Genomic DNA, 20,354 nt, shown 5'->3' on the forward strand with positions numbered 1-20,354 from the left:
AACCCATTTGACATTGAAAATGTGCATTTACCAAAATGTACTACTTATATACTACATATTTTGCATTATTGTGTGACTGAGTTATGCTTTGTCGAGCGGCTATTTCCCTGGTCCTCTATTATAAATCCATTGAATTACCGAGCATGGCTTGTCTACCCCCTCCTCTCTTCCTCCCTCCTCTCTTCCTGAAGGAGTAATCAATTAAAACCCTGTCCGGCGCGCGCTGCGTGTCAGCACTTTCTCTGCCCCTCTGTCATTTTTCTCTTGCGTATATCAGCACCAGTGTCCGTTGAGGAAGGCAAGGATGGTAAAAAAATAATACTTTATTTCGGGATGGGAAATGTTTCGATACATGTGTGTGCCAGAGAGTCAGTCCTACTCCCAGCTTGAGGTTTCCACTGAAGGGAGGAGATGCGTCAGTTTATAGAGCGAGCGAGAGATGTGAGATCTTCCAGGAGCTGTCTCTGGTCTTTAAAATAACGATTGGAAATATATTTTAGTAAGTATATGTTGAATTTGGAAAATATGAAAATATCGAAAAATAAAACTCCCATCAATTGTCAACCATATTGTGCAATACAAAAATGAGTGTCATTCCAATCAAGTCATTTGTGTGTTCATCTTGAGGTTTGAGGATCACTTTCCTTCACATTCCTCTTAAAGTTGCTGACCTCACATACTGTATATTAAGATTTCACTTTGGAGCTCAATGAGATCAGCCTTCTCTATTAGGACCTGCCAAATTCTATTAGGTGACTGTTTGATGGGTCATTATTGGATCAACCCTCCACTGTAACACAATTACTGGCAATTACACTGATTACACACTAATGCAGTTGCCCAATCACAAGTAGCGCTACACCGTAGGACAAAAAGTGTAGATTGGTATACACTGGCAACCCAGTAAGGCCTGGGGAAGGAAATGGGGCTGTTAAATGGGAATTCATTTAGTGCCTCAACTGATCAGAAATCAGCTGCATGTTATTTAAGGCCTTTCAATTTGATGCCCATGAAACAAATAACAGAATGAAAGATTAGAGATTATTTTCATTCCTCTAATCCGCTTTGTTCTTCTGTCTATCTCAGAGACAAGGCCAAGTTCAGTTTGTTTGACCCTCCCGCCTTCACTGTCATCAGGGAACACCTGTCTGTTCACACACTCATTCCTTGTCTTTCCTTGTAAAAGTCAGTCTCTCCCCCTCCCTCCTGGTCCCCTGTTTCAGTAAATGATGCAGTCTTTCTTTGCCTTTTTTTCTTTTCTGGGATTTGACATCATATAAAACAGCCCTATCCATCTGTCTATTTCCCTCTCTCTCTTTCTGTAAGTACTGCAATCTTCCCAATCTCAGGTTGAATTATCCCATGCTCCACTTTTCTTATTGCCCTTCCTGTTGACCTTCACTTCTTAAAGGTCTTTGAAAAAGCCTCATAATTCAGTACAATTTACTTCACCCTGTAGAGTCGTTGAACCATGCCTTTTTGGATTCTTCACCCATAAACTCATCGCACCCCATCCTGTTCCATTTCATCAGAGGTCATTGATAGACTTCAAGAGAACATCTTGAGATGTTCTATAGGCATCTCCAAAGAACCCCCCTCATCTTGACAGGAGGGTCCCTGAAAATAGCCCTCTTGGAATAAGCCCCAAATCATTCCACATCCTGCTCTTTCTCCCCTACATCTCTTCTCCCTCATTCTTTCTCTCCTCCTCTGCCCCATCCTCTTCTTCCTCAGAAGAAGTCCTTGGAGGCAGCCTCGACAAAGTTGGGAGCGGACATGAGGATGGCAATGGTGCAGATGATGTTGAACATACTGAAGGCCACCAGGCAGAGCCGGTCGATGACAGCTGCCGCAAACTTCCACTGGTCGGCCACGCTCTCTGTCTCATCCTGTTCACGGAAGCGGTCCGCCATGTAACGCACCTCCTCCAGAATAGCCTGGAGCTGGGGATCACCTATACCCCCTGCCGAGTACTGTCCTCCAACCCCTATTCCAAAGCCCCCGCCACTGGAAATGGTGCTAGGACAGCCCACAGTGTCCTCGTTCGGGGTGGGGGGTGGTGGAGGGGGGCTGCCTGCTACTCGAGGAGGTCCGGCCGAGATGCTGTAACTCTGGATGTGGTCTGGGAGCAGTGGGGGGTCGTCCAGGTTCTGGAAGCCGATGTAGAGCAGGTTTCCGTTGTTGTTGGCACTGGACTGGACGTGAAGGTGGGGTTGACCCGCGTGCAGGGGGCCAGCCTGGAGGGGGGCCAGGTTCTGGGGGTGCAGTGGGTTGAGCGTGGGGTCTGGAGGGTTAGGGATGCTACCGCTCTGGGAGCTTGAAGAGCAGCGCCGTAGGTGGGGGGCGCAGGGTGGTCGCTCTGGGTCATCACTCTCCCCTGGGCGCTTCATACGTAGGAACCATGCTACCCACTGCAGTAGGACCACATTAACCTGAAAGGAAGAAAAGGGAGAATCAATCAGAGAAGGATGTTATAATATAGATACATAGCAAGGAAGGAAAACGCATCTAGTGAGGAATACACCTACACTTACAAAGGGTAGTGCACTTGGGAATACACTTGGGGGAAAACCTTTCAGCCAGTTAAAGCTTGACATAGTGGGTGGTGTGTGCGGATGCTGGTATATTCAACTTGACCTTTAGTATTCAACGCTACTTTTATGAGCACAAGAATGAGAAAATTGCCTAAGGCAGGAATTTTACAATTACCTTTTGGGGGACATAAAGCTTTATTTAAATTCTAACCACAGAATTAAAGTTAGACACCGGCATCTGTCTCCTCCTTACATATCTTTTATCCCTTTTTATATCTAGACCAAAACCAGTTTTACATACCGTCTTTTCTTTTTATATCTGAAAGGGCTATGGGGTAAAAAACATGGTACATTAAAGCCCGCCTCGAGAACTAGCCATTGCTGCGGTATTTTCTTAAATTCTGCCTATGGCTCTGTGAAAACCATAGGGGGGTCCGACCTTACTAAATGGGTGTATATTGAATTAGAGGGTTATGCCGCAGGAATTTATACACTGAGTAGGTGAAGTTATGGAGATTGTACTCCTATTAGAGAGACGGCGAGAGAGACAGTTCCTCAGTTTAGGGTTATTTAATGTTGATTGGAGATTAACAATGTTTGCAATTCTGTGCTATTTCACTCAGCTGTGATTATCCAATTAACTGTCCATTTATCCACCAACCGTGATGTCCTAGCCGTGTCTGAATCATGGCTTAGGAAGGCCACCAAAAATCCTGAAATGTCCATCCCTAACTTTAACATCTTCTGACAAGATAGAACTGCCAAAGGGGGCGGAGTTGCAATCTACTGCAGAGTTCTGTCATACTATCCAGGTCTGTGCCCAAACAATTCAAGTCTCTCACCATTGCCGCTTGTTATAGACCCCCTTCAGCCCCCAGCTGTGCCCTGGATACCATATGTGAATTGATTGCCCCCCATCTATCTTCAGAGTTCGTGCTGTTAGGTGACCTAAACTGGGATATGCTTAACACCCCAGCCATCCTACAATCTAAGCTTGATGCCCTCAATCTCACGCAAATTATTAAGGAACCTACCAGGTACAACCCTGAATCCGTAACCATGGGCACCCTCTATCATCTTATCATCCTGACCAACTTTCCCTCTAAATACACCTCTGCTGTCTTCAACCAGGATCTCAGCGATCACTGCCTCATTGCCTGCATGCATGATGGGTCCGTGGTCAAACGACCACCCCTCATCACTGTCAAACGCACCCCTCATCACTCATCACTTTTAAATGCTAGTAAAACTAAATGCATGCTCTTCAACCGATTGTTGCCCACACCCTCCCGCCCGACTAGCATCACTACTCTGGACGGTTCTGACTTAGAATATATGGACAACTACAAATACCTAGGTGTCTGGTTAGACTGTAAACTCTCCTTCCAGACTCAGTGCCATCCGTTTTGTCACCAAAGCCCCATATACTACCCACCACTACGACCTGTATGCTCTCGTTGGCTGGCCCTCACTACATATTCTTCACCAAACCCACTGGCTCCAGGTCATCTATAAGTCTTTGCTAGGTAAAGCCCCGCCCTGCCAAAATGATTAATCATATCACTTTAGTAAATCATTTTTAAAGGGATAATGACCTTAGATTTGAGCATATTTTGCCTCGATTTAAGAAAATTCTCAATTACCTAATTTGTCATTGGTATTACCTTCACTACTCCTACTGGTGGTGCAATGTTATCATAATGGTACAAAGGATTTAAAGTAATTAAGCTACCATATTAGTTGATTTAGATGTGGAAGATAGACCCAAATACATTTTAAATTAACTAAAATTCCATGCCCAAATGCCACTACAATTCAATAACGACCCACAAGTGTTTGGCCAGTTGCAACAATGAGGAAATGGCTATACCAAAGGAGTATGGCAAACCAAGAGTTATCTTGTAAGCATTAGCCATAAACTGTTTCATTGTGGTATACCAGGAGACCAGCCATGGAAGGTTTGGTGGGTGAGCGCATGGCGCTAAGACTGCCGTGTTTTCCTATGGGAAATGCTCATAGTTAGTAATGACTGGCGGCAGGTAGGCTAGCAGTTAAGAGCGTTGGGCCAGTAACCGAAAGGTCGCTGGTTTGAATCCCGAGCCTCCTAAGTGAAAAATCTGTTTGTGCCCTTGAGTAAGGAACTTAACCCTAATTGCTCCGTAAGTTGTTCTGGATAAGAGCGTCTGCTTAATGACTAAAATGTCAAATGTAACTGTCTTTGGACAGCATGAGGTCTGGCCTTACCCATTTGGGCATCTGGCCTCCGTTTGGGTCGTGGTGATGATACTGCAGCACCACCGTTGTAGCTATGACTGACATCCCAACAATGATCATAGTACTGGCAAAGTACTGTCCTGAAAGGGGGGCAGGAAAGAGAGAAAACAATTAGAGTAGAGAGAGGAAGCCATTTGTAATAACAATAATGCTAACAGAGGTTTTCTTGCTGATCATGACATTTTTCTTGGGCTTTAATGGGCTGGATTTGTGTTTTAGTAGTCAAAGGGGGGCAACTCATCTGTCTGGCTGCAGTGAGCTCACCGTGCGGTGAGCTCACCGTACATCATTTCCAGCATTGAATCTTTACGATTTATTTAGTAAATTACAATTAAGGACAAACAGATGGTTAGATCACCAGTGCCTAACCAACATTTGGGACACTTATTTCAAACACACACACTACACTCTAACACACATACAGTGAGCTCCAAAAGTATTATGACAGCTACATGTTGTTTTGGCTATATACTCCAGCACTTTGGATTTACTTCTACATTAATGTGGATGCTACCATGATTACGGATAATCCTGAATGAATCGGGAATAATAATGTGAGAAAGTTACAGACGCACAAATATCATACCCCCATAAAATGCTAACCTCCCATGTTAATGTAAGGGTGAGAGGTTAGCATGTCTTGGGGATAAGATATTTGTGCCTCTAACATTCTCACTCATCATGATTCATTCACGATTATCTGTAATCATGGTAGCATTCACATTAATGTAGAAGTATTTAGAAACGTATTCTATTGTTATTGACAATAAAAGTGACTCCAAAATGACACAATACATTATTTAGAATGAATTTCTATTAGGCACAAAATAATCTGAAACAAACCACAAATGCATCCAACAAACTTGTGGACTCACAAGCTTGATGTAGACATTGCGTGCTATCAATATGGGACCAAATACTTAATTATTTTCTAATTTAATACATATATAAGTGTACTGATCCACTTAAAATGGGCGGACTATGCACAAAAAGTGCTGTAATTTCGAAATAGATGAAAATACACTCAAATTAAAGCTGACAGTCTGCACTTTAACCTCAGTCATTGTATCATTTGGAGTACAGAGCCAAAACAAAAAAGTGTATGAGAACACACCTATGAGAGGGATGGAATCTGAAGTGGCTGGCATGATCTCTGCCACCAGCAACATGAAGACCGTGAGCGAGAGCAGCACAGTGATACCTGAACAGACAGAGGAAGATATTGAAAATGTATAAAACCGTGAGTGGCTGCTGAGAACGATCTCCATTTTAACTGACTAGGGGTAATAAAAGGTGTGTGCTACTCGGTACAACCATAACACACACCACTCCTCATACTTATCCCACATTTATTAACATCTGTGCCTTAATCAGGTTTGATCCCGGGCGAGCCTCCAGAAATCCACATTTGTAAAGATAAACCTTCTTATAGGCATCTCGTTTGGCAAATATTTTATGTTCTTTGCCAGTCAAGCCAACGTAATTGATTTCAACTTCATATGATTAGATTTGGTTTGATCTGATGCAAAGTGTGACAGAGTAATATACTCAAAGTGAATTACTTTTGGACCATTCCTCTTCTTCAATTGCCCTTAGTAGAGCCTTACTTCTAACCCACACATATGCTTACCCTATATTAGCAATCCATCTACCCTGGCTGTCTCTGCTCCCTCTCTCTTCCCCATCTCACTCTTCATTCACAAGATCTAATCTTCATCTCCTCCCATTACCTCTGTCCCACTTTCTATTTTTTTCCCCCACATTTTCAAAGTGCTTTCTTGGCATAACTGGTACCGTGCAGAAGCAAGCCGATAAAACAAACATCTTTCAAGTGAGCTGGCCCTGTTCGCTCAATAGATTAAACAAGTGTCACTTCAAGGGTCGAGAGGAAATGTAGAATTTAACTTTAAAGAATGTCACAGAAGAGATGGACAGTGGCTCTCATTTAAGGCCATATGCTTATCTTGGCAAGCCTGGTTGATACTAAACTCCAAGTCCTCCTGACTTCAGCATCTGGAGAGGCTCCTTTGATGTTGGCACCCTATTCCCCATGTAGTACACTACTTTTGACCAGTCAAATGTAGTAGACTATAAAGGGAATAAGGTGTCATTTGGGCCGCAGATAGTCCCTCAATAATAATGAAGGGGGCTCTGCTTTTACACTGGTTGGTTCCCCTCTACGTCTGTCTCGCTGAAACACCCACACATACAAATAGCCTGTGAGTGCTGCCCCCTTGCTTTACAACTGTTCGTTTTCAAATCTAAACAAAAAGAGGTCTCAACTTCCCTGGGGGAATATTTTTGGGGGTGATAATCAATCAGCGCCAAGGCAAAACTGGGAGCATTTCTACCCTTAACATGAGACTCGATGACAGTTTAAAAGAAAACTGCCTCTCCACACCACGGTGGGTATTGGGTACATAGCTTGTGTTGTACAACATAACCGGGTATCAGCCAGGCTGTATCTTGGCACCAAATACCTTAAAACCTGTTCATCAAGCATGGTGTCAAGCTGAATTCCTGGAAGGCTGTGTGAATGTAAGCTCTCTCTCCCTAATCAATTCCTGGGCTTAATTACATCAATAGGTTAATTGGCTGTGGTGTGTGAGGGATTATGCATCTTTTCCAGTAATACAATGCACTGTAATGCATCCTCAAATCAGGTTAAATGTTTTACACATCCCCAAAACTCTTCTAGGTCTTCTTTGTTTTCCTCCTCTTTAGTTTTCACCCTTTACTAGAATCAATCTACTCTCCCTCCCCTGTCATCCTTTCTTCACCATCACCATTATTCCCCTCCCATCTTCTTATTCCCCTTCACTCTCTAATGCCTTTCACCTTCTCCTCCTCTCTATGCTGCTGTCCTCCATCCTCTCATCTCTGTTTCTTTTAGAAAAACCACTCTTGGATTATCCACCCTCTCCTCTCTGCTCACCCAGAGAGATCTTCTCCCCAGAGTCGGCAGGCAGTAGGAAGATAAGCAGGGTCATGGAGGACAGCAGCACACAGGGGATGAGCAAGTTTAGAGCGTAGTAGAGAGTGCGCCGGCGGATGGTCACAACGAACGTCACATCGGGGTAGGGCTCCTTACAGCAGTCATAGAACACCTCGCTACGAGTGCCTGGCACTCCTTGAGTGAGTGAGGTGAGAAAAAAAGAGAACAAGTAAGGGACAGAATAAAGTGGGAATTTTCATAAAAGTTCTAGCTTAGTTGACAATTAAGTTGAGCAATTGATAACAGAAATTTAGGAGGGCAGTCCAATCCCACTCACCCACTAGGTCCCATTCCCCGTTGGACATGTACCCGGAGATGTCGGCCTCGTTCATTTGTAGGTCCATCAGCCAGCCATCGTACGTCCATGAGCCAAACTTCATCTCACACTTTTGGATGTCGAAGGGGAACCAACGTACGTCCACGTTGCATGTGCTCATGAAAATCCCTGACATACAGGGAAAGAGATCGATAAAAGGGATGCAAAGAGTGACATATAGGAGATATGCACTGAGTGTACAAAACATTAAAAAGCTCTTTCAATGACATAGACTGACCAGGTGAATCCAGGTGAAAGCTATGATCCCTTATTGATGTCACTTGTTAAATCCACTTCGATCAGTGTAGATGAAGCGGAGGAGACCGGTTAAAGAAGGATTTTTAAGCTTTGAGACAATTGAGATACGGATTGTGTATGCGTGTCATTCAGAGGGTGAATAGGCAAGACAAAAGATTGAAATGCCTTTGAACGGGTTATGGTTGTACCGGTTTGAGTGTGTCAAGAACTGTAACGCTGATGGGTTTTTCACGCTCAACAGTTTCCCATGTGTATCAAGAATGGTCCACCACCCGGACAGGACATCCAGCCAACTTGACACAACTGTGGGAAGCGTCCCTACGGAACACTTTCGACACCTTCAAAGAGTACATGCCCCAACAAATTGAGGCTGTTCTGAGGGCAAAAGGGGGTGCAACTCAATATTAGGAAGGTGTTCCTAATGTTTCGTACACTGTGTAGACATCCATACAGTGGGAGATTGTGAGAGCAAATTATAGACATTTTACTTGTTGTTCACTTACACCTTTAAAAATGTTACTTTGCACATACTGTATCTTCTTGTTCTGGCACCTATTTTTAAGCACTCTGGAGGAGGGATCAGTACTTAACCACAGTTAAACATTACAACAGTACAAGAGTGAATGACTACGTCCCAATTATCTCTCCCTCTTACCATATTGCACTTGTTCACTTCCCTTCACTGATTTTAAAGGAAATGACTTGTGTAAATTCCCTCTAGCCTGGCCCCTGCCTCCACCAATCCAATGCTTTTAGATTTGTGGGAAGTAGTGAATGAGTCTACACTTCAGGAGAAAGGAGATATATTGGTGGGACGCACCCAGAGAGTGCCATATAGAAAGTGACACTGATCTCTACTCTGCAGACAGCTTATCCAGACTATAATCAGATCAACCTTTTCATTATACAGAACCACACACACACACACACAAAGTACTACACAATCGATGCACACAGAGATCGCTAGCAAAGTAAAAACTGAAATGAGCAAATCAAGCCTGTTGAGTTTTCCAGTAGTGCACACAACCAAAATGCCAAAGCAGTCTTCCAAACAGCACTCAAAAATATTCATTATGAGTCACAAGACATGCAAATTAAGCTTTAGAAAAACAGAGAAGAGTCTAAAAGCAATTTTAATGGTTTAGAAGTTGACAATCAAACCAAATTAAATCCAGCATTAATTATAAAATTTTGTCACTTCACATAAACATCAAATTCCCAATGCAAGATTTAAAATGTAGTTTCATTCAATAGTTGTTTTTTTCACGCTCATAATGGCATTGCTTTATAGTCTCTGAGCCGTGAAATTGTCAACAATGAACAGTCCAAAATACAATATACAATTCACCTCTTTGTGCTGTTGTAAGGGCTCTGTAATAACTTATTGTTTTCTCTAGAATCATTAAACCTAAAACTAAACTGATTAGCTAAAAGCTACATTTACTTCCATTTGCAATTCACTGCTCTCCTGCAGCTCTGTAACAGATCCTCTAAGCTAATAATTAGGTTACTCTAAAAGCTGATCCGACAAGCAACAATCCTTGACCAAAATGTCCTCTAAAACTGCAACCAATATCTCAAGATTCTTTACTTCAAAAAATACAGTACATCTTAAATCTCTGGAGAATTCCCTGAAAAACAACCTCTGCACAGGAAACAAGATGGATCACCCCAGCATTCAAAATCTATTTCCTTTCGTTCCCTTAGTGTTTGTCCCAACGGCACCGTATTCCCTATATAGGGTGCCATTTGGGAACCAGCCTAAGACACCATCCCGCCAATACACCATGCATCATATCTGAGCTATATATGAAAACTATTTCCAAACATTACCATCCACCTAAAGTTCTATATCATATATCTCATCTGAGCTATAAAAACTATTCCTAAACATTTAAAAACCACGAGAGCTCCAGAGGGTTGCTGCTTTTTAATTATTTACCCAGGAGTCAAGCTCCCAAACCCTCCCTGGCATACAGAGCCCATAGTCTTTTATCTCCAGACCAAATGGAGGCCAAATGGACCCCAGTAATTACACAGGCTTTTATGATGAGAGGCCAGATCAGATCTTTGATATTCTGTATAGTATAGCATTCTTGTGGGTGTCGCAGTCCCAATTCTCCATGCACAGCATCATCATGATTTCATCCCAAATGGCACCCTATTCCCTACGTAGTGCGCTACTTCGACCAGCGCCCTATGGGACCTGGTTAAAATTTGCACACTATATAGGGAATAGGGTGCAATTTGGGACACAGCCCATATCACCCCTTCTGACAACATTTAATTAGCTAACTGTGTTTACATTCAACATCTTATAAATAAACATATCCACTGAATAAGAAATTATGGAATTTCTTTGCACCCATTCCTTGACTTGACTTCAAAAAGGCCATTTCGGTTTAGTCTGGCACAAGGGACTGGATCCCAGAAGTCTTTATTGTGGGGTTGGGGGAGAAGTCTGAGAGGATTCAACCAATTTGGTCTTAAAATATGAGAGGGGTAAATATCTCCCATATAGAAGAAACACTGCACATTGGGATTTGTTGCTACAGTAGCAGTAACAAAAGTTTGGACACACCTACTTTATTTTTGCTATTTTCTACAGTGTAGAATAATAGTGAAGACATCACAACTATGAAATAACATATATGGAATCATGTAGTATCCAAAGACGTGTTAAACAAATATATTTTATATTTGAGATTCTTCAAAGTAGGTGTGCCTTGATGTGCCAAAGTAGGTGTGCCTTTGCCTTGATGACAGCTTTGCACACTCTTGGCATTCTCTCAACCAGCTTCATGAGGTTGTCACCTGGAATGTATTTCAATTAACAGGTTTTCCTTAAGTTAATTTGTGGAATTTCTTTCCTTAATGCGTTTGAGACAATTAGTTGTGTTGTGACTAGTTAGGAGTTGAATACAGAAGATAACCCTATTTGGTAAAAGACCAAGTCCATATTATGGAAAGAACAGCTCAAATAAGCAAAGAGAAACGACAGTCCATCATTACTTTAAGACATGAAGGTCAGTCAATCAGGAAAATTTCAATAACTTTGAAAATTTCTTCAAGTGCAGTCGCAAAAACCATCAAGTGCTATGATGAAACTGGCTCATGAGGACCGCCACAGGAAAGGAAGACCCAGAGTTACCTCTCCTGCAGAGGATCAGTTCATTAGAGTTAAATGCACCTCAGATTGCAGCCAAAATAAATGCTTCACAGAGTTCAAGTAACAGACACATATCAACATCAACTGTTCAGAGGAGACTGCATGAATCAGGCCTTCATGGTCGAATTGCTGTAAAGAAACCACTACTAAAGGACACCAATAATAAGAAGAGACTTGCTTGGGCCAAGAAACACGAGCAATGGACATTTGACCAGGGGAAATCCGTCCTTTGGTCTGATGAGTCCAAATTTTAGATTTTTGGTTCCAACTGCCGTGTCTTTGAGACGTATAGTAGGTGAACGGATGATCTCCACATGTGTGGTTCCCATTGTGAAGCATTGAGGAAGAGGTGTGATGGTGTGGGGCTGCTTTGCTGGTGACACTGTTGGTGATGTATTTAGAATTCCAGGCACACTTAACCAGCATGGCTACCACAGAATTCTGCATCTGGTTTGCGCTTAGTGGTACTATCATTTGTTTTTCAACAGGACAATGACCCAAAACACACTTCAAGGCTGTTTAAGGGCTATTTGACAAAGAAGGAGAGTGATGGTGCTGCATCAGATGACCTGGCCTTCACAATCACCCGACCTCAACCCATTTTAGTTGGTTTGGGATGAGTTGGACCGCTGAGTGAAAAAAAGCAGCCAACATGTGCTCAGCATATGTGGGAACTCCTTCAAGAATGTTGGAAAAGCATTCCTCATGAAGCTGGTTGAGAGAATCCCAAGCGTGTGCCAAGCTGTCGTCAAGACAAAGGGTGGCTACTTTGAAGAATGTAAAATATATTTATTTGTTTAACACTTTTATGGCTACTACATGATTCCATATGTGTTATTTCATAGCTTTGATGTCTTCACTATTATTCTACAATGTAGAAAATAGTAAAAATAATGAAAATCCCTTGAATGAGTATGTGTGTCCAAACTTTTGACTGATACTGAATGTAAAATCAACAGAGTAGGAAAGATAGAAAGGGACTCACCTGGAGGGAGATACTCTGCGAAGCCACTGGAGTTGACCAACACGTTGGTCTTGAAGGTGGAGTCAAAGTCATCGTCTGCACTGAGGAAAGAGAAAGGAAAGGGTGGATCAAACTCTGGACAGTAGTGTTTTAAAACCATAAAACACATGCATGTGATGTATGACAATATGAATAGGACCATAGGTGTATTACCTGTTGTAGAGGAGGATGTCTGGCGTCCACACCTGGTCAGTGGTGAACCGAAGGTTTTTCACTCCAGGGTATTCAGTCTGGTTCCACTGAAGATAATGATCAAACCAGCTCTGGAAGATAGACTCAGACTGGATATATTGGACATCGCAATTTAATTCAACTTCAACTGAATATATAACTAAGAAGGTCCACTGAGAAGGATACAATACATTCACTCTCAGTCCGACAGCTGTTCACTTGAAGCTGTGCTGTGCTTACCATCCGAAGCCAGATGTTAGTGGTGAGGACCTGATTCTTCTCATCCTATAATATGTAAATCATTTTGAGTCAATTCTTATTCCAAGGAGCTATATTGAGAGACATGCCTCAAAGAATTCTGTGTAATTTTTGAAGTTGCAGTGGAATATTTACTTTAACAGAGCAGAGTTTGCACAGGTATAGACGAAGACACCAACAGACAGGTCGACGTACTGACAAGCAGACGGATAAAATAACATAAATGTAATATGAACATTGATCCCTACCACATCCATGATCTGCATCAGACTGACAGAGAAGAAGACTGTGAGGGAGTGTGAATCATTGCCCACCGGCCTCTCCATTCGATTGTAGTCCTTCAGAAGGTTCTTCAACAAGGTCCTCTGGTGAGGGCCCTGAACCGACACTGAGAGAGGAAGGGAGGAGAGGGAGATGGAAGGAAAGAGAGAAAAGGAGAGTAGAAGATTTCAGAATAGAGGTGATGAAGACAAAAGAGGGGCCATGGAAAGGGGAAAATGCACGGAGAAGAAGGGAGCAGAGAGAAGATTTAAGAAAAGATTTCAGAAAAGGCGATATAGAAAAGAAAGGGTGCATGAAGAGGACCGCCCACTGGGCACAGACGTAATTTCAACGTCTAGTTTTAATTTACATTTGGTTATCAACTAATGTGAATGCAACGTGAAATCAACAAAAAATGTCACCATGTCATTGGTTGAATTTAGGTTAAAAGTTGGGTGAAAAAAATGCGAAATCGCCTTACGTTGATGACTTTTTGCAAATCCAATCAGTTCTCCAAATTGATTCAACGTCATCACATTAAATGTTTTTGTTGAAGTTATGTGAAAACAACGTTTATGCAACCAGTTTTTGTCCAGTGGGAAGAGAAAGGAAAATGGACAGAGAAGAATGGAGCAGAGAGAGATGGAAGGAAAGAGGGAGAAGGAGAGTAGAAGATTTCAGAAGCGAGGTGATATACACAAGAGGGGCATGAACAGGAGACGAAAGTATGTGGGATAAGTAACGATGAAGAAGAATAGCGGAGGAGGAATCAGGGGGAAATTAGTGGAGGATGAGAGGAACCTCAGCGAAAGTTGTAGGCACACCTTATCAATGCTTAATGAATGAATAATCAAGCAGTTTCGTAAGTGTAAAACCCATGAAGCACTACAAATTTAAGTAAGCGTGGGTGAATCATTAAATAAGGCATAATGTTCAAAGGATTTGCTTCATAATAGTGTTGTGGAGACTCATTTAGATACAGTCAGGTCAAATTATTGGCACCCTTGATAAAAAATGAACAAAAAAGAATGTATAAAATAAATAATACAAATACTGAGCTATATTTTATGCTCAAAAAAATTGGGACATTTTGTTTAACAAGTAATAAAAACAATTCTCAAAACGATAGGGGTCATAGTTATTAGCACCCCTGTTTTCAATACCTTTCAATACCTCAACTTGCGAAGATATCGGCAATGAGCCTTTTTCTAAAATGTTTTATTAGATTGGAGAACACATCTTAGAGAGATCTTAGACCATTCCTCCATACAAAATCTTTCCAAAGAGCTCTATTTTCATGTCATCTGACCACAGCACCGGTTACAATCCAAGTTCCAATGCCATTTAGCAAACTCCAGTTATTTACATTTGTTGGATGACATGAAAATAGAGCTCTTTAGCCACACACACCAGTGGTAGGTTTTGCGTCCAAAGAAAGGTTAATATGCAGAAACTAACCCTATACCTACTGTCAAATGTGATGGATCTTTAATGTTATGCAGCTATTTTGCATCCACTGGTCCTGGGGCCCTTGTTAAGGTCAACAGCGTCATACACATTACCAGGATATTTTTGTCAAAACCCTGGTTGCTTCTGCCAGGACCTGGTTGCTTCTGCCAGGACCTGGTTGCTTCTGCCAGCAAGACACTGACACCAAACAAACATCAAAACCCACAAAAAAAAGTATTAATTGGCCACAAAATCAACAGTCTCCGAACAAACCTGTGGTTTGAATTGAAGGTGGCAGTCCATAAATGCAAATGAAGGATATCAAGGATCTGGAAATATTCTGTATGGAGGAATGGTCTAAGATCCCTCCCAATGTGTTCTCCAATATCCAACTGTAGCTAGTATTGACATTATAATTAAATCCCAATGGATTCGTTTCCATGAAACAGCTGCCTGTGTTGGCTTCCGAGTTAGAGCAGTGTCCTTAGCTAGCTAGTTAAACATTTGGCTATGGGTTAGCACTGGCAGTATGGGATTATGGAGAGTGAATTAAATAGTTTCTTCGTCATCTTGCTAGGTAGTTACCTATCTGTGACCATATGGCTAGTATCAACAAGGGCTTTCTACAAAATAGTAACATTAGTGCAGCTAGCTAGCTAACATTGAAATCTAGACCATAAACTAAGCAGCACCTTCTGGTTTGGAGTATTTTAACGAGGCTGAGTGGCTGACAACGTCAAGGTCTATGCTGTGTGAACACAAAAGAGATTGACTGTCGACACAGTTCAGAGGTGCTAAGTAAGTACTGTCGGCAGGCAAACGTTTGACAATCTGGTGTGTCAGCTATAAAGTCAGTGGATTTTAAATATTTTAGATGTGAATTAGCATATTCTTGTCAGCATCTTTTATATATATATATATATATATATATATATATATATATATATAATTATTTTTTTTTTTTAAGTAGGCAAGTCAGTTAAGAACACATTTGTATTTACAATGGCAGCCTACCCCAGCCAAACCCTAACCCAGACAACGCTGGGCCAATTGTGCGCCGTCCTGTGGGACTCCCAATGACGGCTAGTTGTGATACAGCCTGGAATCGAACCAGGGTCTGTAGTGACGCCTACTAGCACTTAGATGCAGTGCCTTAGACCGCTGCGCCACTCTAGTATTGTCTTGTCTGCTGTATTTGCTTTTGTCTTTTAACCTCCTAGCTCATAATTTTTGTCCTACAATTTTGCCCTATATGTGTTTAGTTGTTGCGTGTCATTTCAGATCCATTTGGTGTACAAACAGATATTAAGCACTCTGTCAGTGGTCTGTGTACTTCTAGCTGTTTTATTTTCCTTTACCACTGTGTGTCAATAGTCCCAAGGCCTTTAACCATTTTTCACCGGGAAACAATCTCTACAAAAGGTTATGGTCAGGAAATGATTCACGATTTTGCGTTGAGGAAAGTTCAGTAGCTCTTTACATAGTTGCAGGGCAGGCAGCCTCTGATATAACGTAGTAATAACTCTCCTCTCCCTTAGCAACCTATCTATTCTGCTGCTTACAGCTACTCTGCTCTCTCTGTTGCAGCAACATGTCCATACATAACAACGTAACAAGGAAGCAAGATCGAACCAGATCTATAATGGTGTTCAATTGACGTGCCACCATTGATAATTGTCTGTTCCCTGCTGGTTCAATCCCATTGATATGGCACTCAGTCCACAGAGATTTTGGAGAAAATAGAGGGTGAAATAGTGAGGGAGGTTGTGAAATTTATGATTGCAGAGTTTTCCCTAATAAAGCATGTCTCCCCATCTCTCTCGCTTTATATACCAACTCTCTCTCTTTTTCTGTCCGTCCCTGCAACAGACAACATGTACTTTACGTTGAGGACCACATCACATCAGGTTCTGAATAACTGTAGACTTCTGTATTCACTAGGCACACAGGTAGGCATGTACACACAGACCAACATAAAACAAGAGCACAAACACTGAGAGAACACAAAAATACTCACACACACATACACAGACACTTCTCAATCCTCCTCTCCTCCTTTCCAGTGATCCTTTCCTAGTCTTTCACTCTGGCTTTGTAACTCTAATCTTGCAATGTAGTCAGAGAGAGTAAATAGAGAGGCAGACCTACCCTGGACCAAAGCAGAGAATCCACAGACAACCAGTGCCACAGAGCACCACATTTCTAATGGAGCTGAGACAGACCGGCTTTGGAGGGTCCTGGATATAGGGATAAGAGGAGAGGCGGCACAAACAGAAAGGTTGGATTCACAGGCAGTAATTCCCCTGATTCGCATCCACAAAGCATGAGAAGGAATGAATGAGTTAGTCAGAAAGAAGGGTATGGAGAGAGAGCAGGACAGAGAGATAGGGGTTAGGAAATGAGGTCCAGAGCCTAAGATCGCACATGCCGTTTGGAAAAATGCAGTGAGTGAGTGGAAGAAAAAAACAACTGATTGATTCCAGACACAAGTCAGCTCTCCCCCTACTCTCTTGCTCTCTCTCTCTCCTTATCCCCCTCCCTAATCATGTCCCTCTGCTTCCCTGGGAGGTGGAGCCAAGGAGGAGAGCATGAGAGGACAAAATGGGATGGGGACCTTTTTAAGAAAAATAGTCCCACCTGATTGATTTGTGTAAACATCTTAATTGACAAAGTGTGTGTGCGTGCATAAAAATATGCCTCTTGGGCCCAATCTCCGGATTTGTCTGTGCTGCACAGTGATATACACAGTCTACTGGAGCAGAGAGTTGATGGAGGGGAGAACTAGTCTGTGTGTGAGTGAGCGAGCGAGCGAGCGAGTGAGGTGATAGATAGGTGAGGTGGTTTTGGCTGGGATGTGTGTGGTGGGGAAGTAGCTCGGGGGGGGGGGGGGGGTTGAATCAGCAGGACAGATGGACTCTCGTCTAATTGAGAAAGTGCTGGGCTCTGCATGGGGGCCCAGGAATGTGCATAGTTAAACTCCACTCCTCATTCGTTCTCATGAAGTGCTGATGCAGGGAAGGGGAGAGGAGAGAAACTGAGACAGGGAAAGAAAGAGAGGGACCGTATAATAGATTACACTATTACTTCTGCTGCCCTTTGCTATCCACGGCTCATGGGGGGTTGTCAGACATCCCGTGTGCCCTAGAGGCACAGATTCACTCATGGGTGCACACAATGAAGAATGGCCTGTAGAATGGGGGAGAAAGCATCGGTATCGGTGAAGTAAAGAAAACTGCACCAAGCATGAAACAACAAGGATATACAGGTAACTGCCAAAATAAAGGAAACACCAACATAAAGTTTCTTAATAGGCTGTTGGGCCACGACGAGCCGCCAGAACAGCTTCAATGCGCCTTGCCATAGATTCTACAAGTGTCTAGAACTCTATTGGAGGGATGCAACACCATTCTTCCACGGGTTTTGTTGACGGCGGTGGAAAATTCTGTCTAGGTTGAGATCTGGTGGCTGAGACGCACACACACACCCTTTAAACTAGAGGTCGACCGATTATGATTTTTCAACGCCGATACCGATTAATCAAACAATTTTTTTAATTTATTGCTAATAATGACAATTACAACAATACTGATTGAACACTTATTTTAACTTAATATAATACATCAATAAAATCAATTTAGCCTCAAATAAATAATGAAACATGTTCAATTTGGTTTAAATAATGCAAAAACAAAGTGTTGGAGAAGGTAAAAGTGCAATATGTGCCATGTAAGAAAGCTAACATTTAAGTTCCTTGCTCAGAACATGAGAACATATGAAAGCTGGTGGTTCCTTTTAACATGAGTCTTCAATATTCCCAGGTAAGAAGTTTTAGGTTGTAGTTATTATAGGAATTATAGGACTATTTCTCTCTATACGATTTGTATTTCATATACCTTTGACTATTGGATGTTCTTATAGGCACTTTAGTATTGCCAGTGTAACAGTATTGCTTCCGTCTCTCTCCTCGCTCCTACCTGGGCTCGAACCAGGAACACATCGACAACAGCCACCCTCGAAACAGCGTTACCCATGTAGCGCAAGGGGAACAACTACTCCAAGTCTCAGAGCGAGTGACGTTTGAAACGCTATTAGCGCGCATCCGCTAACTAACTAGCCATTTCACATCGGTTACACAAGCCTAATCTTGGGAGTTGATAGGCTTGAAGTCATAAACAGCGCAATGCTTGAAGCACAGCGAAGAGCTGCTGGCAAAACGCACGAAAGTGCTGTTTGAATGAATGCTTACGAGCCTGCTGCTGCCTACCACCGCTCAGTCAGACTGCTCTATCAAATCATAGACTTAATTATAATATAATAAACACACAGCAATACGAGCCTTAGGTCATTAATATGGTCGAATTCGGAAACTATCATATCGAAAAGAAAAAAAAACGTTTTTCCTTTCAGTGAAATACGGAACCGTTCCGTATTTTATCTAACGGGTGGCATCCCTAAGTCTAAATATTCCTGTTACATTGCACAACCTTCAATGTTATGTCATAATTGCGTAAAATTCTGGCAAATTAGTTCGCAATGAGCCAGGCGGCCCAAACTGTTGCATATACCCTGACTCTGCGTGCAATGAACACAAGAGAAGTGACACAATTTCATCTGGTTAATATTGCCTGCTAACCTGGATTTCTTTTAGCTAAATATGCAGATTTAAAAATATATACTTCTGTGTATTGATTTTAAGAAAGGCATTGATGTTTATGGTTAGGTACAGTCGTGCAACGATTGTGCTTTTTTCGCAAATGTGCTTTTGTTAAATCATCCCCCGTTTGTGAAGTCGGCTGTCTTTGTTAGGAAGAAATAGTCTTCACAGTTCGCAACAAGCCAGGCGGCCCAAACTGCTGCATATAACCTGACTCTGTTGCAAGAGAAGTGACACATTTTCCCTAGTTAAAAGAAATTCATGTTAGCAGGCAATATTAATTAAATATGCAGGTTTAAAAATATATACTTGTGTATTGATTTTAAGAAAGGCATTGATGTTTATGGTTAGGTACACGTTGGAGCAACGTGTACCTAAGCGATTATATGCAACGCAGGACAGGCTAGATAAACTAGTAATATCATCAACCATGTGTAGTTAACTAATGATTATGATTGACTGATTGTTTTTTATAAGATAAGTTTAATGCTAGCTAGCAACTTACCTTGGCTTCTTACTGCATTTGCGTAACAGGCAGGCTCCTCGTGGAGTGCAATGTAAAGCAGGTGGTTAGAGCGTTGGATTAGTTAACCGTAAGGTTGCAAGATTGAATACCCGAGCTGACAAGGTAAAAATCTGTCGTTCTGCCCCTGAACAAGGCAGTTAACCCACCGTTCCTAGGCCATCATTGAAAATAAGAATGTGTTCTTAACTGACTTGCCTAGTTAAATAAAGGTGAAAAAATAAAAAATAAGAAATCGGCCAAATCGGCATCCAAAAATACAGATTTCCGATTGTTATGAAAACTTGAAATTGGCCCTAATTAATCGGCCATTCCGATTAATCGGTCGACCTCTACTTTAAACCCCCTATGCTCCTTTGAGACCTGCATTTTATACATGACCCTAAGCATGATGGGGATGTTTCAATTTAAGTTGCTTAATTAACTCGGGAACCACACCTGTGTGGAAGCACCTTCATTCAATGTACT

General features: G+C 42.0%; 1 protein-coding gene across 2 annotated transcripts; it reads right to left on the reverse strand.

The window, feature by feature from the left end:
* Positions 1-305: 305 nt before the first annotated feature.
* On the reverse strand, positions 306-17,217 carry LOC106588178 (neuronal acetylcholine receptor subunit alpha-7). 2 transcript variants are annotated; one of them, XM_014176903.2, is made up of 10 exons: positions 16,858-17,217; positions 13,248-13,387; positions 12,982-13,026; positions 12,724-12,833; positions 12,532-12,611; positions 8,081-8,248; positions 7,744-7,938; positions 5,923-6,009; positions 4,779-4,888; positions 306-2,432 (listed from the first exon to the last, which is right to left on the reverse strand). In XM_014176903.2, the coding sequence occupies exons 1-10, from the start codon at positions 17,021-17,023 to the stop codon at positions 1,731-1,733; spliced, it is 1,803 nt and encodes a 600-aa protein (XP_014032378.1). In that variant the 5' UTR covers positions 17,024-17,217; the 3' UTR covers positions 306-1,730. The 2 variants fall into 2 exon arrangements, with proteins under 2 accessions (XP_014032378.1, XP_014032382.1); XM_014176907.2 differs by lacking the exon at positions 7,744-7,938.
* Between the last annotated feature and the right edge of the window lie 3,137 nt (positions 17,218-20,354).

This window comes from Salmo salar, chromosome ssa27, assembly GCF_905237065.1.
Source record: "Salmo salar chromosome ssa27, Ssal_v3.1, whole genome shotgun sequence".
NCBI lineage: Eukaryota > Metazoa > Chordata > Actinopteri > Salmoniformes > Salmonidae > Salmo > Salmo salar.